The sequence below is a fragment of the Cucurbita maxima genome, unplaced genomic scaffold (assembly GCF_002738345.1).
Source record: "Cucurbita maxima cultivar Rimu unplaced genomic scaffold, Cmax_1.0 Cma_Scf00005, whole genome shotgun sequence".
Lineage (NCBI taxonomy): Eukaryota > Viridiplantae > Streptophyta > Magnoliopsida > Cucurbitales > Cucurbitaceae > Cucurbita > Cucurbita maxima.
This window is the reverse complement of record NW_019272021.1, coordinates 5831208-5846046: the sequence shown is the minus strand read 5'-3', so window position 1 is coordinate 5846046 and position 14839 is coordinate 5831208. Positions and strand designations below refer to the sequence as shown.

General features: G+C 43.6%; 3 protein-coding genes and 1 non-coding gene across 5 annotated transcripts in view; 3 read left to right on the top strand and 1 right to left on the bottom strand.

Moving 5' to 3' along the window:
• Positions 1-300: 300 nt before the first annotated feature.
• Positions 301-8134, bottom strand: LOC111479720 (chromo domain protein LHP1-like). Of its 2 annotated transcripts, XM_023124539.1 has the most exons (8): positions 8052-8134; positions 7771-7958; positions 7484-7509; positions 7290-7376; positions 7170-7185; positions 1390-2051; positions 666-726; positions 301-583 (listed from the first exon to the last, which is right to left on the bottom strand). In XM_023124539.1, the coding sequence occupies exons 1-8, from the start codon at positions 8131-8133 to the stop codon at positions 536-538; spliced, it is 1170 nt and encodes a 389-aa protein (XP_022980307.1). In that variant the 5' UTR covers position 8134; the 3' UTR covers positions 301-535. The 2 variants fall into 2 exon arrangements, with proteins under 2 accessions (XP_022980307.1, XP_022980306.1); XM_023124538.1 differs by having other exon boundaries at positions 7771-8123.
• On the top strand, positions 1119-1224 carry LOC111480152. The gene has a single exon (XR_002717768.1). It is a non-coding gene; the product is annotated as a U6 spliceosomal RNA (small nuclear RNA).
• A 758-nt stretch (positions 8135-8892) lies between the features above and the next one.
• LOC111479808 (protein TRI1-like) lies at positions 8893-11830 on the top strand. The gene is made up of 2 exons (XM_023124672.1): positions 8893-9375; positions 11358-11830. Exons 1-2 carry the CDS (start codon positions 9037-9039, stop codon positions 11478-11480), a joined length of 462 nt encoding a protein of 153 aa, XP_022980440.1. The 5' UTR covers positions 8893-9036; the 3' UTR covers positions 11481-11830.
• A 455-nt stretch (positions 11831-12285) lies between these two features.
• The window catches only part of LOC111479752 (tRNA (guanine-N(7)-)-methyltransferase-like), a 3492-nt gene continuing 938 nt past the window's right edge, over positions 12286-14839 (top strand). Inside the window, exons 1-6 of the mRNA XM_023124593.1 lie at positions 12286-12657; positions 12774-12830; positions 12953-13028; positions 14376-14455; positions 14568-14617; positions 14714-14798. Of these exons, the coding sequence (XP_022980361.1) occupies positions 12394-12657; positions 12774-12830; positions 12953-13028; positions 14376-14455; positions 14568-14617; positions 14714-14798 (612 nt within the window). The 5' untranslated portion in view covers positions 12286-12393. The remainder of the gene's footprint in view (positions 12658-12773; positions 12831-12952; positions 13029-14375; positions 14456-14567; positions 14618-14713; positions 14799-14839) is intronic.

The following is a 14839-nucleotide window of genomic DNA, read 5'->3' as shown; positions in this document are numbered from 1 at the left end:
CAAAAGCGTCCAATATCTGTACTATTTTCTATTTGGCATAATGAAATAAATAAATGGAACCAAGAAAATTCAGTAAGAAACCTGATAAAGAAGCATCATCCTGTAGCTCTTTGAATACTCAGCATCAGGATAGCAGATAAGATCAGTTGAATAGTGAATTGCAACAGTGAAAAAAACCTGTAGAACCTTCCCATTGGAAGGATGGTAAGAGAAATGGATAACAATTTTAGTAAAAGATTATTTAGTATACCTCTAAAATACAAGCACAGGGGGCATAGATGTTCATAATTCGATTTACCAAGCCCTTAGAATTTTTTATTGGATCTTCAATATATCCAAAAAGAATATGACTTTCCCATTCGTCCTCATACAGAAAGAAAACGGAGCAAGAAAATGGTTTGATCTCCTCTTAACAGATTTCTTGAAAAAATTACGAAGAATTCATATTGTATTCCATTGAATGTCCTAAAGCTACAAAATTACAGCTTGCAAACCATGAAGATGATGGTGGAGGCCAGAAACACATGCAGCTCTTTCATGATGTTGGATTATATCGGAGATGTTGCTCATAGAAGTTAATCAACTGCAGTGAGAGAGTAGTTGTAAATGCGAGCAGGTCAAAAACCAAATAAGATAAATATGTAAGCTAAAATATGATCAATTACCAGAGGTGGATTGTTAGTCTTAAGAAATTTGTTACTCACGGTCACTTCTTTTCCATCACACCTGCATGCAAAGAAGAAAAAGATCCAATTGTTTTAAACGAAATGATGGCCAGAGCTTGTAACTTAGGCTGTTTTTATGGTAGCGTCAATAAAATGCATAGGCCAATGGAGGAGAGATGAAGAATAGCTCCTCGATTTTTTCTCAAGGTTTTAAAACGCGCCTATTAGGGAGAGGTTTCCACACCCTTATAAGAAATGGTTCGTTCCCCTCTCCAACCGATGTGAGATCTCACAATCCATCTCCCTTGGAGGTTCAGCATTCTCGTTGGCACACCACCTGGTGTGCTGCTCTAATACCATATGGAACAGCCTAAACTCATCGCTAACAGACATTGTTCGCTTTGGCTCGTTACATATCGTCGTCAGCTTTTAAAACGCGTCTACTAAAAAGAGGTTTCTACATCCTGGGACATCCGATAAAATTGGAACAATACATAGAAGATTAGCATGATCCCTGTGCAAGGATGACAGCACAAATCGAGAAATTGTCCAAATTTTTTATTTTTTATATTGTGAGATCCTACATTGGTTGGAGGGAGGGAACGACAGTGTAAAAACCTCTCCCTAGTAGACGCGTTTAAAATCTTAAAACTGAGTTAAGGTTTACGCCTAAGAGTAATATTCGACAATACAAAGGAAGAGTAGTTAGTGTTGTACAACAAACCTCAGAACCAAGAAGGTTACGGTCACATCTGGAATGCCATTTGATACTGAAACTGAATAGCCAACAGGCTTGATAATCCTTGTGATATCAGACACATTTCTGGAGTGGCCTGACAAACTAGGATTCTCGAGTTCCAATTCTTCGTTTCGATCAGTCGGCTCAATGCTTAGAGTCGATGCATTTCTTTTTAATCCTTGTTCGGAGTCTTCAGACAAGGCTGCATCCTTAGTGAACCTTTTCACCCTACTAGATTTCCTTTTCTTGGCTCCAATGGAGTGACTTTCCTGATTGAAACCCACCACGCAATCGACCTTGGAAACATCATAAACAAGGACGAGATCGTTAGAAGCCACTGCTTTTTTATCAGAATCAACCATATTGGCAGACATTGCTGCCTTGAGCTCACTGAGTTTCAGATCATGATCGTCTCTCTTTCTACTTCCATAAAATGTCCCTTCCATATGACCATTTTCAACATCTATAGGTGCTTGAGGAGTGGGAAGATCACAACGGATTTTTATGTTCAAAGGAGCGGCCGATAGACAATCATCCACAGTACTAATAACTATATCCGTGACATTATTTGTAGCGAAATTGTGATGCCGTTTTTTCTCACGATATTGATTTTCGACGCCTCCAACCTTGCGCTTGCGCTTCCGCTGTTGACTCTGGCAAATCGGATGTCGACGAAAAAAAAATTGGCCGAAGGTTTCTTCGAAGGAAAAATTAGCGGAAGTAAAAGGAGAGAGAGAGAGAGATTCGCTGGTAATGCTGAAGACTCAATATATTTATTTTACATCCGTTGAATGGTTTAAATAATAAATCTAATTACAAAAATAGAAAAACCAAATATACACAAATAGAATAAGTGGACGAAGACTCCGCCACTCTGCCAAAACAATGGCCCCTAGAATCACGCTCCTCCATTCGCGTGAACTCATATGTTTTTACAAACCTAACTAAATAAGGCAGAGCTTTTATTTAACAATCTCCTCCTAAAAGCTGTACCTTATTATTTGAACTCCGATCTTTGAGCGTAGTTCTTCAAATTTCACCCGCGCCAGGGATTTGGTGAAAATGTCTCCAAGTTGTTCCTCTGTTCGGATGAAATCAATTTTGATGAGCCCTCGATCTGCACATTCTCGAATGTAGTGGAATCTGATTTCTATGTGCTTGCTCCGGTCGTGCAAAACTGGATTTTTGATCAGGGAGATCGTAGCTTTGTTGTCTATGTATAGCATTGGTGGATCGCTTTCTCTCCCGATGATTTCTTCCATTAGTCGTGCAAGCCAGATCCCTTGAGTTGCTGCCATCGAAGCGGCGATGTATTCTGCTTCGCAGGAAGACAAAGCAACTACCTTCTGTTTTGTTGATTGCCAGCAGATCGCGCCGCCTGAGAGAAAGTAGATCATTCCGCTGGTGCTCTTACGATCATCAACGTCACCGGCCATGTCACTATCGCTGTAGCCGACCAGTTTGAGTTTCTCCTTTTCGCTCCCAGCGCAGTATCTTACGCCCCAGTCTCTGGTTCCGGCTACATAGCGCAGGATGCGCTTGACAGCCACTAGATGCTCCTCCCTAGGTGCTTCCATAAACCTACTCACATATCCAACAGAATAAGCAAGATCAGGACGAGAGTTTACCAGATAGCGCAGACTCCCGACAATGCTGCGGTAATTGGTGGAGTCGACTGTCGTCGTAGTGCCGGCCTTCCTTAGTTGAAGTCGGGCCTCCATTGGCGTCCTGGTAGGATTACTGTCCATAAGCCCAGTTGTGTCCAGCAGCTTTCTCGCGTATGCACTTTGGCAGATGGAGATGCCGGAAGAGTTCTGTTGCACTTCGATGCCGAGGTAGTAGCTGAGCACACCGAGATCGCTCATCTCGAAGTTTTTCGACATCTCCTTCTTGAACCTTCCGAGGACTCCCACGTCGCCTCCAGTGATTATGAGGTCGTCGACGTACACTCCCACGATCAGTCGCTTTTTGCCGTGGCCGTACGTGTACATGCCATGCTCAGAGGCACAACGTTTGAAATTCAGTGACAGTAGGGTACTGTCGAGCTTCGCGTTCCAGGCTCGTGGGGCTTGTCGAAGCCCGTAGAGTGCTTTGTGCAGGCGCAGTACCTTATTAGGGTTGTCGTTATCCAGGAAGCCAGGTGGTTGTCGAACATAGACGGTCTCCTTCAACTCTCCGTTAAGGAAAGCAGACTTTACGTCCATATGGTGAACCTCCCAAGAGTGATGTGCTGCAATTGCCAGCAGGAAACGAACGGATTCTAACCTTGCTACTGGCGCAAATACCTCTTCGAAATCCACTCCTTGCTTCTGGACGTAGCCCTTCGCCACCAGACGAGCCTTGTGCTTCACAACTTCTCCTTTTTCGTTGCGCTTCAGTTTGAAGACCCATTTGAGCCCTATGGCTCGGTGTCCCGGTGGCATATCCTCCAGACTCCACGTCTGGTTCTCAGTGATGGATGTCATCTCCTCCTGCATTGCCTTCCGCCAGCACGGGTTCTTTTCTGCTTCGGCGAAGGTGTTTGGTTCATCTGCACTGACGGCATGTAGTTCGGCCACTTCCTCGAGCTCGCGCGCTGCTAGTCCAGGTGGTTCACCTCCTCCCACTAGGTCATCCATCCTCCGGTACCTAGCCTCCAGATCAGTATCGTGATCGGCATCCAGCGTCGAATCCGCAGTCCGTGGTGTTGCGAATTCCACTGGTTCATGTGGTGCACCTGCTGGCGGCGGTGACGTCTCCTGATGCTGGGCTCCTCCTTCTTCAGGCTCAGTGACGAGGTACTCCACCGTGAATTGATTTGGATTACGGTCTGCCTCGATCACGTCATTCCACTGCCAGAAGGTGCTTTCGTCGAAGACGACGTCGCGAGACACGTGAGCTCGCCCCCCCACAGGATCATAGAGTCTGTACGCCTTGCTCCCGGGTTCGTAGCCGATGAAGACGACCTTCAGCCCCCTGGGATCGAGCTTGGCGAGATGGGGACGTGTTACCTTCATGTATGCGACGCAGCCGAACACGCGAAAATGGTGTACTGTTGGTTTTTTGTTGTACCAGGCTTCATATGGCGTCTTCCCGTCGAGGCTTCGGGTTGGTGACCGATTGAGGAGATAGACAGCCGTCATTACTGCCTCTCCCCAGAATCTCCCAGGCATCCCGGCCGTCACCAACAATGACCTCGCTGTCCCGACAATGGTCTGATTTCGGCGCTCTACCACTCCGTTCTGTTGGGGGGAGTAGGGCGCCGTTAGGTGCCGTTGTATGCCGACCTCATCGCAGTACTTACTGAAACTTGCCGAGGTGAATTCTCCGCCACGGTCTGTGCGCAGCACTCGCATCTTCTTCTCACATTCGGCCTCCGCTCGCGCTTTAATGCGCTTAACCGCCTCTGCCGCCTCACTTTTCGCTTGCAGCAAAGTCAGCCACATGAAGCGGCTTTTGTCATCGACTAACAGGAGGAAGAGACTCTTACCGCCTGGGGTCGCCGGCTTGATGGGCCCGCAAATATCGCCGTGTACAAGCTCCAATGGCTCATCGGCTCGGTAGGCTGTTCGAGACGGAAAGGGTGTGCGCTTCTGTTTGCCGATGAGGCACCCGTCGCACAGCTTGTTCACGCCTTTGATTTCTGGCAAGCCGTGCACCAACTCCTTCTTCTGTAACTTTTCTAGGGCAGGAAAGTTTAAGTGTCCGTACCTTGCGTGCCACCTCCAAGATACCTCTTCGGTCTTGGCCGAGAGGCTAACGGGTTGGTCTATCTCTAACTCCAGGATGTAAAGACGGTTTGTGGTTCGTCTTGCCTGCGTGAGCAGCCGTCGTTGATTATCGCAGATTTTCAGTAGTCCGCGCTCGATGGAAATGAAGCAGCCTGTCTCATCGAGCTGACCCAGGCTCACAAGGTTAGCCTTGAGCCTCGGGATGAAGTAGACGTCGGTCAGCTTGCGATGCTCGCCTCCCTTACTGACGAACAGGATGGTGCCGCGCCCTTCGATCTCGACGACGGAGCCGTCGCCGAATTTCACCGTCCCACGGATCCCCGAGTCGAGCTCGGAGAACGCAGATCTAGCCCCGGTCATATGGTTTGTTGCCCCTGTGTCAAGGATCCATTGCTGGTGCTCGTGTTGCTCGTCCCTTTCGCCGATCTGAGCGAACACTCGCTCCTCCTCCAGTTGAATTGGCTCCCCAGTTGGTGCCAGCTTTGCTACGCCCAACTGGAGCTCTTTCTTGGGTTCAAGATCGTCGTCGGAGTTGGAATCGAAATTGGGGACGCATGCGGTTACCATGAAGAGAGCTGGCTCGTCCTCCTCGGATTGAGCCACATGGGCCTGGGCCTTTTCGGCCTTCTCCTTATTCCTCAGCTTGCTCCAGCAATTTCTGCCCAGGTGTCCTCTCTTCCCACAGTTCGAGCAATGGATCGGCCTGCCATTGGTCGACTCCTTCTTTTGATTCTCATCTTTCCCGCGCGTGCGCCCGTGGGACATCCATGGCTTCTTACCGCCTTTGCGGCTGGAGGAGGACCCGTTGCTCTCGCCGGTGTTGTCGCGGAGCTTTAGGCGTGCAAGCCATTCCTCCTCCGTGAGGAGTAGACGGCCCTCCTTGTCAACAGCTGAAGTGATATTCTTCTTCCGCTGCTCGACGTTACGTAGTCTTCCGGTCACCTCTTCCACTGTTAGGTCGTTCACGTCAAGCAATGTCTCGATTGAAATCGCGACTTGCTCGAGGTGATCGGGAACGACCTGCAACATCTTCTTCACGATTTCTGTCTCGCTGATGCCACCACCGAGGGTGGTGATGCTGTTGGCGAGCCCCGTGATCCGCATTGAAAAATCATCGACGGATTCGCCGTCCTTAAAGCGAATCTCCGAGAGCTCCTTTCGCAGTTGCTCGATGTTGGATTCCCTCCCAGGCCGATTGTGCGGTGCGCTTGGTGGAAAGAGAAGCCAGCATCTCTGGGGGCACAGATCGTAATATGGCGGCGAACGCCAGCCGATCCTCCCGGTACTCGATTGTTTCTCCTTCCTCTGGCTCGACAGCGTGCCATAACCCTTGCGCCTGTAGGTTAACACGCATCAACAAGGCCCACTCGTTGTAGTTGGACCTTGTCAACATCGGGTACTGAACGACGGCGGTCGTTGTCTCTCTGATCACTCGCTCAACAACTACTCGACGCCCGTCATCACGATGTCGGCCACGGCCTCTTCGTGGTGGTGATGGAGATGCCGGCACTTGGCGGCGTGGAGGAGTGAGCGAGCCTGCTTGAGATGGGCCCCACGATGTATTTATTTTTGTGCTTTGCATTTTCTTCTACTCGAACCTAAGACCTGTGTGTTATTAGATCGACGCTCTAACCACTTGAGCTATTCAACTTGTTTGTTGATAGGTTGGCTCCTCTGTGATGGTATACTACCGATCGCTTCAACCAGGCTCTGATACCACTTGTTGACTCTGGCAAATCGGATGTCGACGAAAAAAAAATTGGCCGAAGGTTTCTTCGAAGGAAAAATTAGCGGAAGTAAAAGGAGAGAGAGAGAGAGATTCGCTGGTAATGCTGAAGACTCAATATATTTATTTTACATCCGTTGAATGGTTTAAATAATAAATCTAATTACAAAAATAGAAAAACCAAATATACACAAATAGAATAAGTGGACGAAGACTCCGCCACTCTGCCAAAACAATGGCCCCTAGAATCACGCTCCTCCATTCGCGTGAACTCATATGTTTTTACAAACCTAACTAAATAAGGCAGAGCTTTTATTTAACATCCGCTGCTTTCCTGATCGCGAGCTACAAAAGATGAACGCGGCATTAGGATGTGACGTTCGAATTACACTTCCATTGTCATACATTTGCTGCAATCATTTGACAATATGAAACATAGTTACGAGAACCTTTCTTCAAATTCATCAATAAGTTCAGAGCACGATTGGAGATTGTCCGAGGGTTCCCATGTATTGGCTGTCTTTGGCCAGCCATGCCTGTCAAAACCAAATTGTCGAAGCTACTTTCACGTATATCAAGAAAAAATCACAGAGATCAGAACTGAATGATAGACGAAAATAAAAAACACCAAAATCGTACATACCATTTGACGAGGTACTGAAGCTGTCCCTGTGAATTCGAAAAAAGTAAAACTAAAATCAGATTAATAAAGGAGATTCGGAAACACTGTCGCCTGAACAACAAATCCGAGAGTACAATACCATAATAGTGCACATTCAGTGTAACGACAAAAAGAAATCGATAAACACGGAAAGAAACTCACATTCTAGTATCGTTCCATAGACACAAAAACCGATAGAATAAGCTTATTCTTACAAGTTCTAAGAAAAATAAAACAAGTAGCTACAATGGCGGAAGAGGAAAAAATACCTTACTAACTCTTTTCCGCAGAATAGATTCGACTTCGAAGAAGCCTTCATCGAGCTTCGTTTGCTCAGAAGCAGAAACATCACCTGCAGCATTAACTTCTCCGTGATCTCCGTCGTCACCTCCGTTGACTTCTCCGGCTTCATCGGTGACCGGTGGAGTTTGCACAGGACTGTTCTGAACTGAAGATGCTGGATATGGAGATACAATTAAAGGTTCATTTCCGTTGTCGTTAAAGATGGAAAAACCTGAATCACCATTAACGCGAGTGGAATCAGTGATACCAGAGATTGGAAGCGTGACTGTCTCGGGCTCAGAGCTTCCCGCCGCCGCCTTCTTCCTTCTCCCCATTTTCGTTTTATCCATCCTTTCCCTCTCTTTTTATTTTTCAATTTATATCCAAAATTAATTGAGAAAATTATAGAACTAAACAAATTAAATCCATATAATTTGGACATAATTTCTTTTAATTGGCTACCTAATTATTTTCAATTTAGGAACTAATTAAATTTTATGAATGTAACTAAAATAAGGTGATCAAAATTAATTAATATTCTTATTTATTTTAATTACGAACTTATCATTCTCGATATGCCCACTCTCCACTCATATCCTAAGTCGACTTTAGACTAGCACATAGAATCAAACCAAATGATACTCCATGGAGTAAGCACAATCTATTAAACTTAATCTAGTTTGCATGACTTAGGTCGTGTGAGATCTCATATCGCCAAAAGAGTGGGAATAAGCATTTCTTATAAAAGTGTGAAAATCTCTCTCTAACATATGCCTTTTAAAATCGTGAGGTAATGACGGCATGTAACGAGTCAAAGCGAACAATACCTGTTAGCCATGGGTTAAGACTGCTACAAATGGTATAGAAGTAAAATACCGAACTATGGCTAGCGAGGACGCTGACCCCCCAAATTGATTGGAGAGGAAAATAAAACATGTTTTATAAAGGTGGGTAAATCTCTCCCTAACATACCCATTTTAAAATAGTGAGTTAGCTATGAGTTTGAGTTATTTTTTAATATTTTATTATTATTTTTCTTGCTTCCATATTTTAAAAAATGAAGAAAAATTTGAGCATAAACAATTTCATTAAAATTATTGATAAATTCTCTCCAAAGGACAAGTGGGCCAAAGTCTGTCCAAATGTTACGTACTTTGGAGCGGATTGTCCCTTCGTTTCCCGCGAGTCTCTCTGATTCTTCTCCTCACTGAACCCTCCGCCGAAATCCGACTGCAACATCCGAGCGAGCTACAATGTCGTCTGGATTCAGCAATGGCATTAGGGTTTTCAGAGGATGCAGAGCTCTCTTAGCTCCGTCGAAATCTTCTGCTACCGTCCCCCCCGCCGCTGTCAAATCGAGGACGACCTCGAAGTCGAACACTGAGCCGAAGGAGAAGACTCCTCCGAGGTCCGATGTTGCTGCTGCAGCCGCACCGAAGCCGAAAGTCAAAAGGGAAATGACTCGATCGACAGGGTTTCTGAAAGTCTTACAGGTTTCTCCAGCGTTGGGCAATTTCTTGGGTGTATCGGAGGCTTCTCGCACCGACGCCGTCAAGCAGATCTGGTCCTATATCAAGCTCCATAACCTTCAGGTTTCTATCTTATTTCCAGTGCTATCTCTGATTTGATCGCGTAGATTGTCGAGTAGGCGAGAACCGTTGTGGTTTCTAGGGAAATGGTGTTGTCCGCGATATTTGATGAATCCTTTGGTCGATCTATTAATTCTGAAGTCCATAAGAAGAGAAATCTGATTTCAAGTAACGAAACTAGTCTCCGCTGCTTCCTTTTTACTTCTCCCCATGCTGCAAGTAAATTTAGGAACTCGTTTACCTTGATGAAAAATGGGTGTCTGGCTTGTCTCCGTTTAAGAGTTTGTAGCAATTTCTTTGAGTTTAGGAAGATTATAACTCACGAACTAGCAATTTTTAGGGGTATTAGAAAAATTGTAACAGTCGAAGGGACAAGGGACGTGAAATCTCACAATCCACCCCTTGTGTCCAGTGCTTGGTGCTGACACCACACACCCTTAAGAAATCAAGGGATGTGAGATCTTACGATCCACCTCCCTTGGGAGCGAGCTTCCTCGCTGGCACACCGCTCGGTGCTTGTCTCTGATACCATACACCCTTAAGAAATCAAGGGATGTGAGATCTCATAATCCACCTCTCTTGAGAGCGAGCATCCTCGTTGACACACCGCCCGATGCTTGGCTCTAATACCACACACCCTTAAGAAATCAAGGGATGTGAGATCTCACAATCTACCTCTTTTGAGAGCAAGCGTCCTCGCTGGCACACCACCCGATGCTTGGCTCTGATACCACACACCCTTAAGAAATCAAGGGATGTGAGATCTCACAACCCACCTCCCTCGGGAGCCAGCGTCCTCGCTGGCTGGCACACTGCCTAGTGCTTGGTTTTGGTACCACTTGTAACAGCTCAAGTCTACCACCACTAGCGGAGATATTATCCTCTGTGGGTGTTTACTTATCTTCCCCTTAAGGTTTTAAAACGAGTCTGTTAGCTAGAGGTTTCCACATGTTAATGTTTTGTTGCTCTATCTAACCTACCTGTTATCTCACAAAAATAGGAGCACGAATAGGCTAAAATAGAACCTATGAAGCTGTTCTGAATGAAATCTTCTGTTATTCTCTCCTACTCTTTGGGGTTAATAATCAAAATCCACGAGATCTCTTGAAGCTTTAGAATTGAGAATATTTCGGTGTTTAGACTTGGAATAACTACATGATAGACTGTTGACAGTATTACATGAAGCCTTTATACGTCTATGTAAATTCTTATGGAGCTATCAACAAATTCCTGAAAAATGAAGCCCCCCCATGGCCATGGTCATAGATAGCTGATTAATCCAAAGCTTCCAAACCTTGACAATCCCCTCTTTTTCTACGAGAATACTTGGCTCTTAAAAGGTTGAAACACTTGATAAAGGGATTATATAGTATTACTTTATAAATTGTTGAAATTGATATTTACTTTCAGAAATATCTGGTATTGATCTCTATGATGTGTTCGTGGGCACGACAGTTAAGCCCGGGTTAACTTAAGCTCGAAGATGCTATTCTTTAGGATTGGAGTCCTTTCATGTAGCTAGTTATGAATGCTTTTTGTATGCCTTTTTACATTCTGTGAGATCTCACATAAGCGGAACAAAGCATTCCTTATAAGGGTGTTGAAACCTCCCTCTAGTAGACAGCGATATGTAACGACCTATAATTGACAATATCTGCTAGTGTTGGGCTTGGGCTGTTATAGTATCAAAACCAGACAATCGGCAGTGTGCCAAAGAGGACGCTGGCTCCAAGGGAGGTGGATTGTGGGATCCCACATCAGTTGGAGAGGGAAACAAAACATTCCTTATAACGGTGCAGACACCTCTTTCTAGTAGACGCATTATAAAAGCATAACCGTGATGATATTATATATTGTACAAGTTTCTTCCATTTGAAATATTGTAGGTTAGGGTTGTCTGTATTGCATTTTTAGTTGATGATTAGGGGGTTTCTGTGAGCCAAGCTATATGGCATAATGAGATATTTCACTGTCTTTGCCTGCAGAATCCTGCCAACAAAAGAGAGATATACTGTGACGATAAACTTAAAGCCATATTTGAAGGAAGGGAAAAGGTTGGTTTCTTGGAGATTGGCAAATTGCTCACTCGCCATTTTGTGAAGAACTGATCGGCAAATTCCCAAGCCTTCTGGTTGTTGGGCTCTTCTTTGGCTCCCGTGTTTTTAGGCAAACTTGCTCAACTTCTCGTAGATGGGGCATTTTTAGGCTTACTTCAGTGTGTTGTCTGGTAAGTTTTCTTGTAAAAATGATAGCACCTAAATTAATGGCTTCCATCTTCTTCACCCTCCATGGCCATTGGTTCATAGAAGGCAGGGGTGGTTCCACTCGTTACTAGATTTAGTGATTTCGGTAGTTGTAGATATTTTATCTAATTGACTTGCCTTTTGGGACCGGCTACTAGACCGTTTGATTAATTTTTCGCCCCTATATCTAAGTCAGACGAATGATTTGCATGTCAGTATTGTTGTGGCCTCCACTAGAGTTTCCTCTAGCTTTTTCCCGCTCACGTATAATTCATCATTTTTTTTTAGTGACAATGTCATAATCAAAATTAGAAGTTTTAAATTTAAGAATTATTTATTATTATTATTTTGGATTTTAGTTTTAATTTTGTTAGTTGAAAATAGGTTTGGAGATGTATATCTATTTTTAAATTTTTATAAATATTTTATAAGAGTAGAAATTTATTAGAATTTTGAATAAATTGGACTTATAATGGGTATAGCGGTGACCATAAATGGTATAGCCATGTCCTAATTTTCATTTCTAAGTCAATATTACACTATTTCATGTCATCTTAACATAATTTTCGGATAATTTTAAAATATTATAAAAAGGTCAAAACTAAATATATTTTTTAAATAAATGGCTAAATTTGAGATTTTTATTTTGCAATTTATCATTATTTTAAATTAAATTCGAAATGGAAAAGAAAAAAGGAAAATAAAAGGTGATAGAGAGAAATAACCCAATTCGAAGAGGCGGCAGCGCCATTCTTGAGAGCCCAACGGACGCGGCAAAATGGCTTCTTCCCTTTGCTTCCAGTTACACACTTGCTCCCAGCTTCGTTGCATTGCTGCTGCAAAGGCGGCAGCAGCAGCGGCGCCGTCGAGCGTCGCAACAGCAAACCGAACCTTATCTCTGTTAGTAAAACGACCATTTCTTCATTCCTTCTGTTTACCATCGGGCTCTTCCGCCGAGCTTTGCGAGCGGCAACAACTCCGTAGTCCGGAACTTGTGGCGTTGGAATATGCGGACCTTAATCTCTCTCACAAGATCTTCGAGGTTTGTTTTCTGTTCGTGAATTTTGCCCTTGATTTCTGAAATCGTTGGCGAGTAATTGAAAATTGAATGTGGTGACTAGAATTGATGTGCATTTGACTTGGTTTTGGGAATTGCAGGATTCAGGTCACGTCAGAATCAGGCAGCATGTTAATCCACTTAGCTCTTCTTTCTCTGTATGTAATTTGAGTTTTGAGAGTGGGTTTGGTTTCATGAGAAATTTTAGGAGCTGTGGCTTTGAAATTTTAGCTTAGTGTTGCTTAATTGAAGGAAAAACTCTCTCTCTTTTACCTTTCAGGTCCCTACACCAGCACCTAACTGGGATGAAGTTTTCAAGGACCCCACGTTGCCCCTCATGGTCGATATAGGAAGTGGTGAGTGAGCTAATGCATTCCCTGTTATATATCTCTTACGTATCTGTTTTCTTCATAATAGCTACTTTTTTAGTACATACTTTGCTTCCACGAGATAATATTTGATTCTGTATAGCATTTGGCTGAATCCATGCTCCTAAAATCGTTTTTAACTTTCTTTTGATTTCTAAGTCAACCCGTGGTCGTTGAAAATCAGTTTTGATGACATGAATATTGTAATAGCCCAATCCTTTCATAGCAAATATTGTCCTCTTTGGGCTTTCCCTTTCGGCTTCCCCTCAAGGTTTTTAAAACACGTCTCATAGGGAGAGGTTTCTACACCCTTATAAAAAAGTGTTTTGTTTTCCTTTCCAACCAATGTGTGACCTCACAATCCACTCCCCCTTCGGGTCCCAGCGTTCTTGCTGGCACACCACCTTGTGTCCACCCCCCTTCGAGGCTCAGTCTCCTCGTTGGCACATCGCCTGGTGTTGGCTCTGATATCATTTGTAACAGCCCAAGTCCACCGGTAGCAGATATTGTCCTCTTTGGGCTTTCTCTTCAAAGTTTTTAAAATGCGTATGTTAAGGAGAAGTTCCACGCCTTTATAAAGAATAATTCGTTCTCCTCCCCAACTGATGTGGGATCTCACAAAAATGGTGTTTAAAAGTGTATTAATTGATTTGAATGGTTAAACTCATGTTTAGGAGATTTTAACCCTTTCAAAATATTGAAAGGACTGATATTGCTTATATTATAGTTAGAATCTTACCCATAATCCTCCTGCTTTGGCCAAATAGAGGATAGCCATGAACAAGTGTTTGATGCTACTGCTTGATTTTGAAAACAAGTTCAAAACATAATTTACAGATCCTACCATTTCCTCAATCTGTTTGGTGATGTTCATTGAATCAGCATGAAGAAGGAAATATTATCCTAAAGCATCATATTGATTACTGCATTCAACGATCGTCTTTACCGTGCACTATAAATCAAAATTTAACTCGATATGCATAATAAAACAGCTCTAATCATGTAATCAATACGTTACATGTTGAGCAAAATGCTCCAAGCAATAGCAGCAACGAGCTCGCTAGTAAACATTAAGTTTAATACAATGTAGTCGCCTAAGTTGCTCCGGAGAATTTACACAGGAAAGAATTCTGTTGGTAATGATATTAAGGTTTCAAATGCTAATTGCCTATAGTATCGTATTGTATTCACATGCAAGAAAATAATCTATCAGATCAAGGCATGCTGTAATGACTTACATAACATCTTTACTTGCATTTTTAAGAATTCATGAGACTATTTAATGCCTTTGATTTCCCATCAAGAATCTAACAGAACAAGTATTCCTATTCCCAGGTAGTGGCAGATTTCTCCTGTGGCTTGCAAAAAAACATCTTGATTCAAGAAATTTCTTGGGTCTCGAAATACGACAGAAAGTATGGGACCGAAAATTTTCACTTTTGATGCACCCTTTGTTGGTCTGAACTATTTTATCCTCGTTCTATCGAGGCGTTATATCGTGCTTTGATTCCTTACGTGCTCTTGCAGTTGGTCAAGCGTGCCGATGTCTGGGTCAAAGAGTTGGGATTTAACAATGTGTAAGGACCTTAACTTCATAGCAGGTAGTGAAAAACAAGATCACCATTTTGCTATTGGTACATTAGTAATGAACTTCTTCTTGAACTTGAATGCAGACATTTCATGTTTGCAAATGCTACAATTTCTTTTAAACAGATAATATCTTCATATCCTGGACCCCTGATGCTGGTTTCCATATTGGTTAGTGCGCACCCCCCCCCCCCCAAAAAAAAAAAAAAAAA

Coding starts and splice junctions, on each gene's coding strand:
- LOC111479808 (XM_023124672.1), top strand. CDS start 9,037: ATGTCGTCTGGATTCAGCAATGGCATTAGGGTTTTCAGAGGATGCAGA. Junction 9,376..11,357: donor TCAAGCTCCATAACCTTCAG/GTTTCTATCTTA, acceptor CTTTGCCTGCAG/AATCCTGCCAACAAAAGAGA.
- LOC111479720 (XM_023124538.1), bottom strand. CDS start 8,118: ATGGGGAGAAGGAAGAAGGCGGCGGCGGGAAGCTCTGAGCCCGAGACA. Junction 7,510..7,770: donor TGCGGAAAAGAGTTAGTAAG/GTATTTTTTCCT, acceptor TCGAATTCACAG/GGACAGCTTCAGTACCTCGT. Junction 7,377..7,483: donor CTTCAGTACCTCGTCAAATG/GTATGTACGATT, acceptor TGGTTTTGACAG/GCATGGCTGGCCAAAGACAG.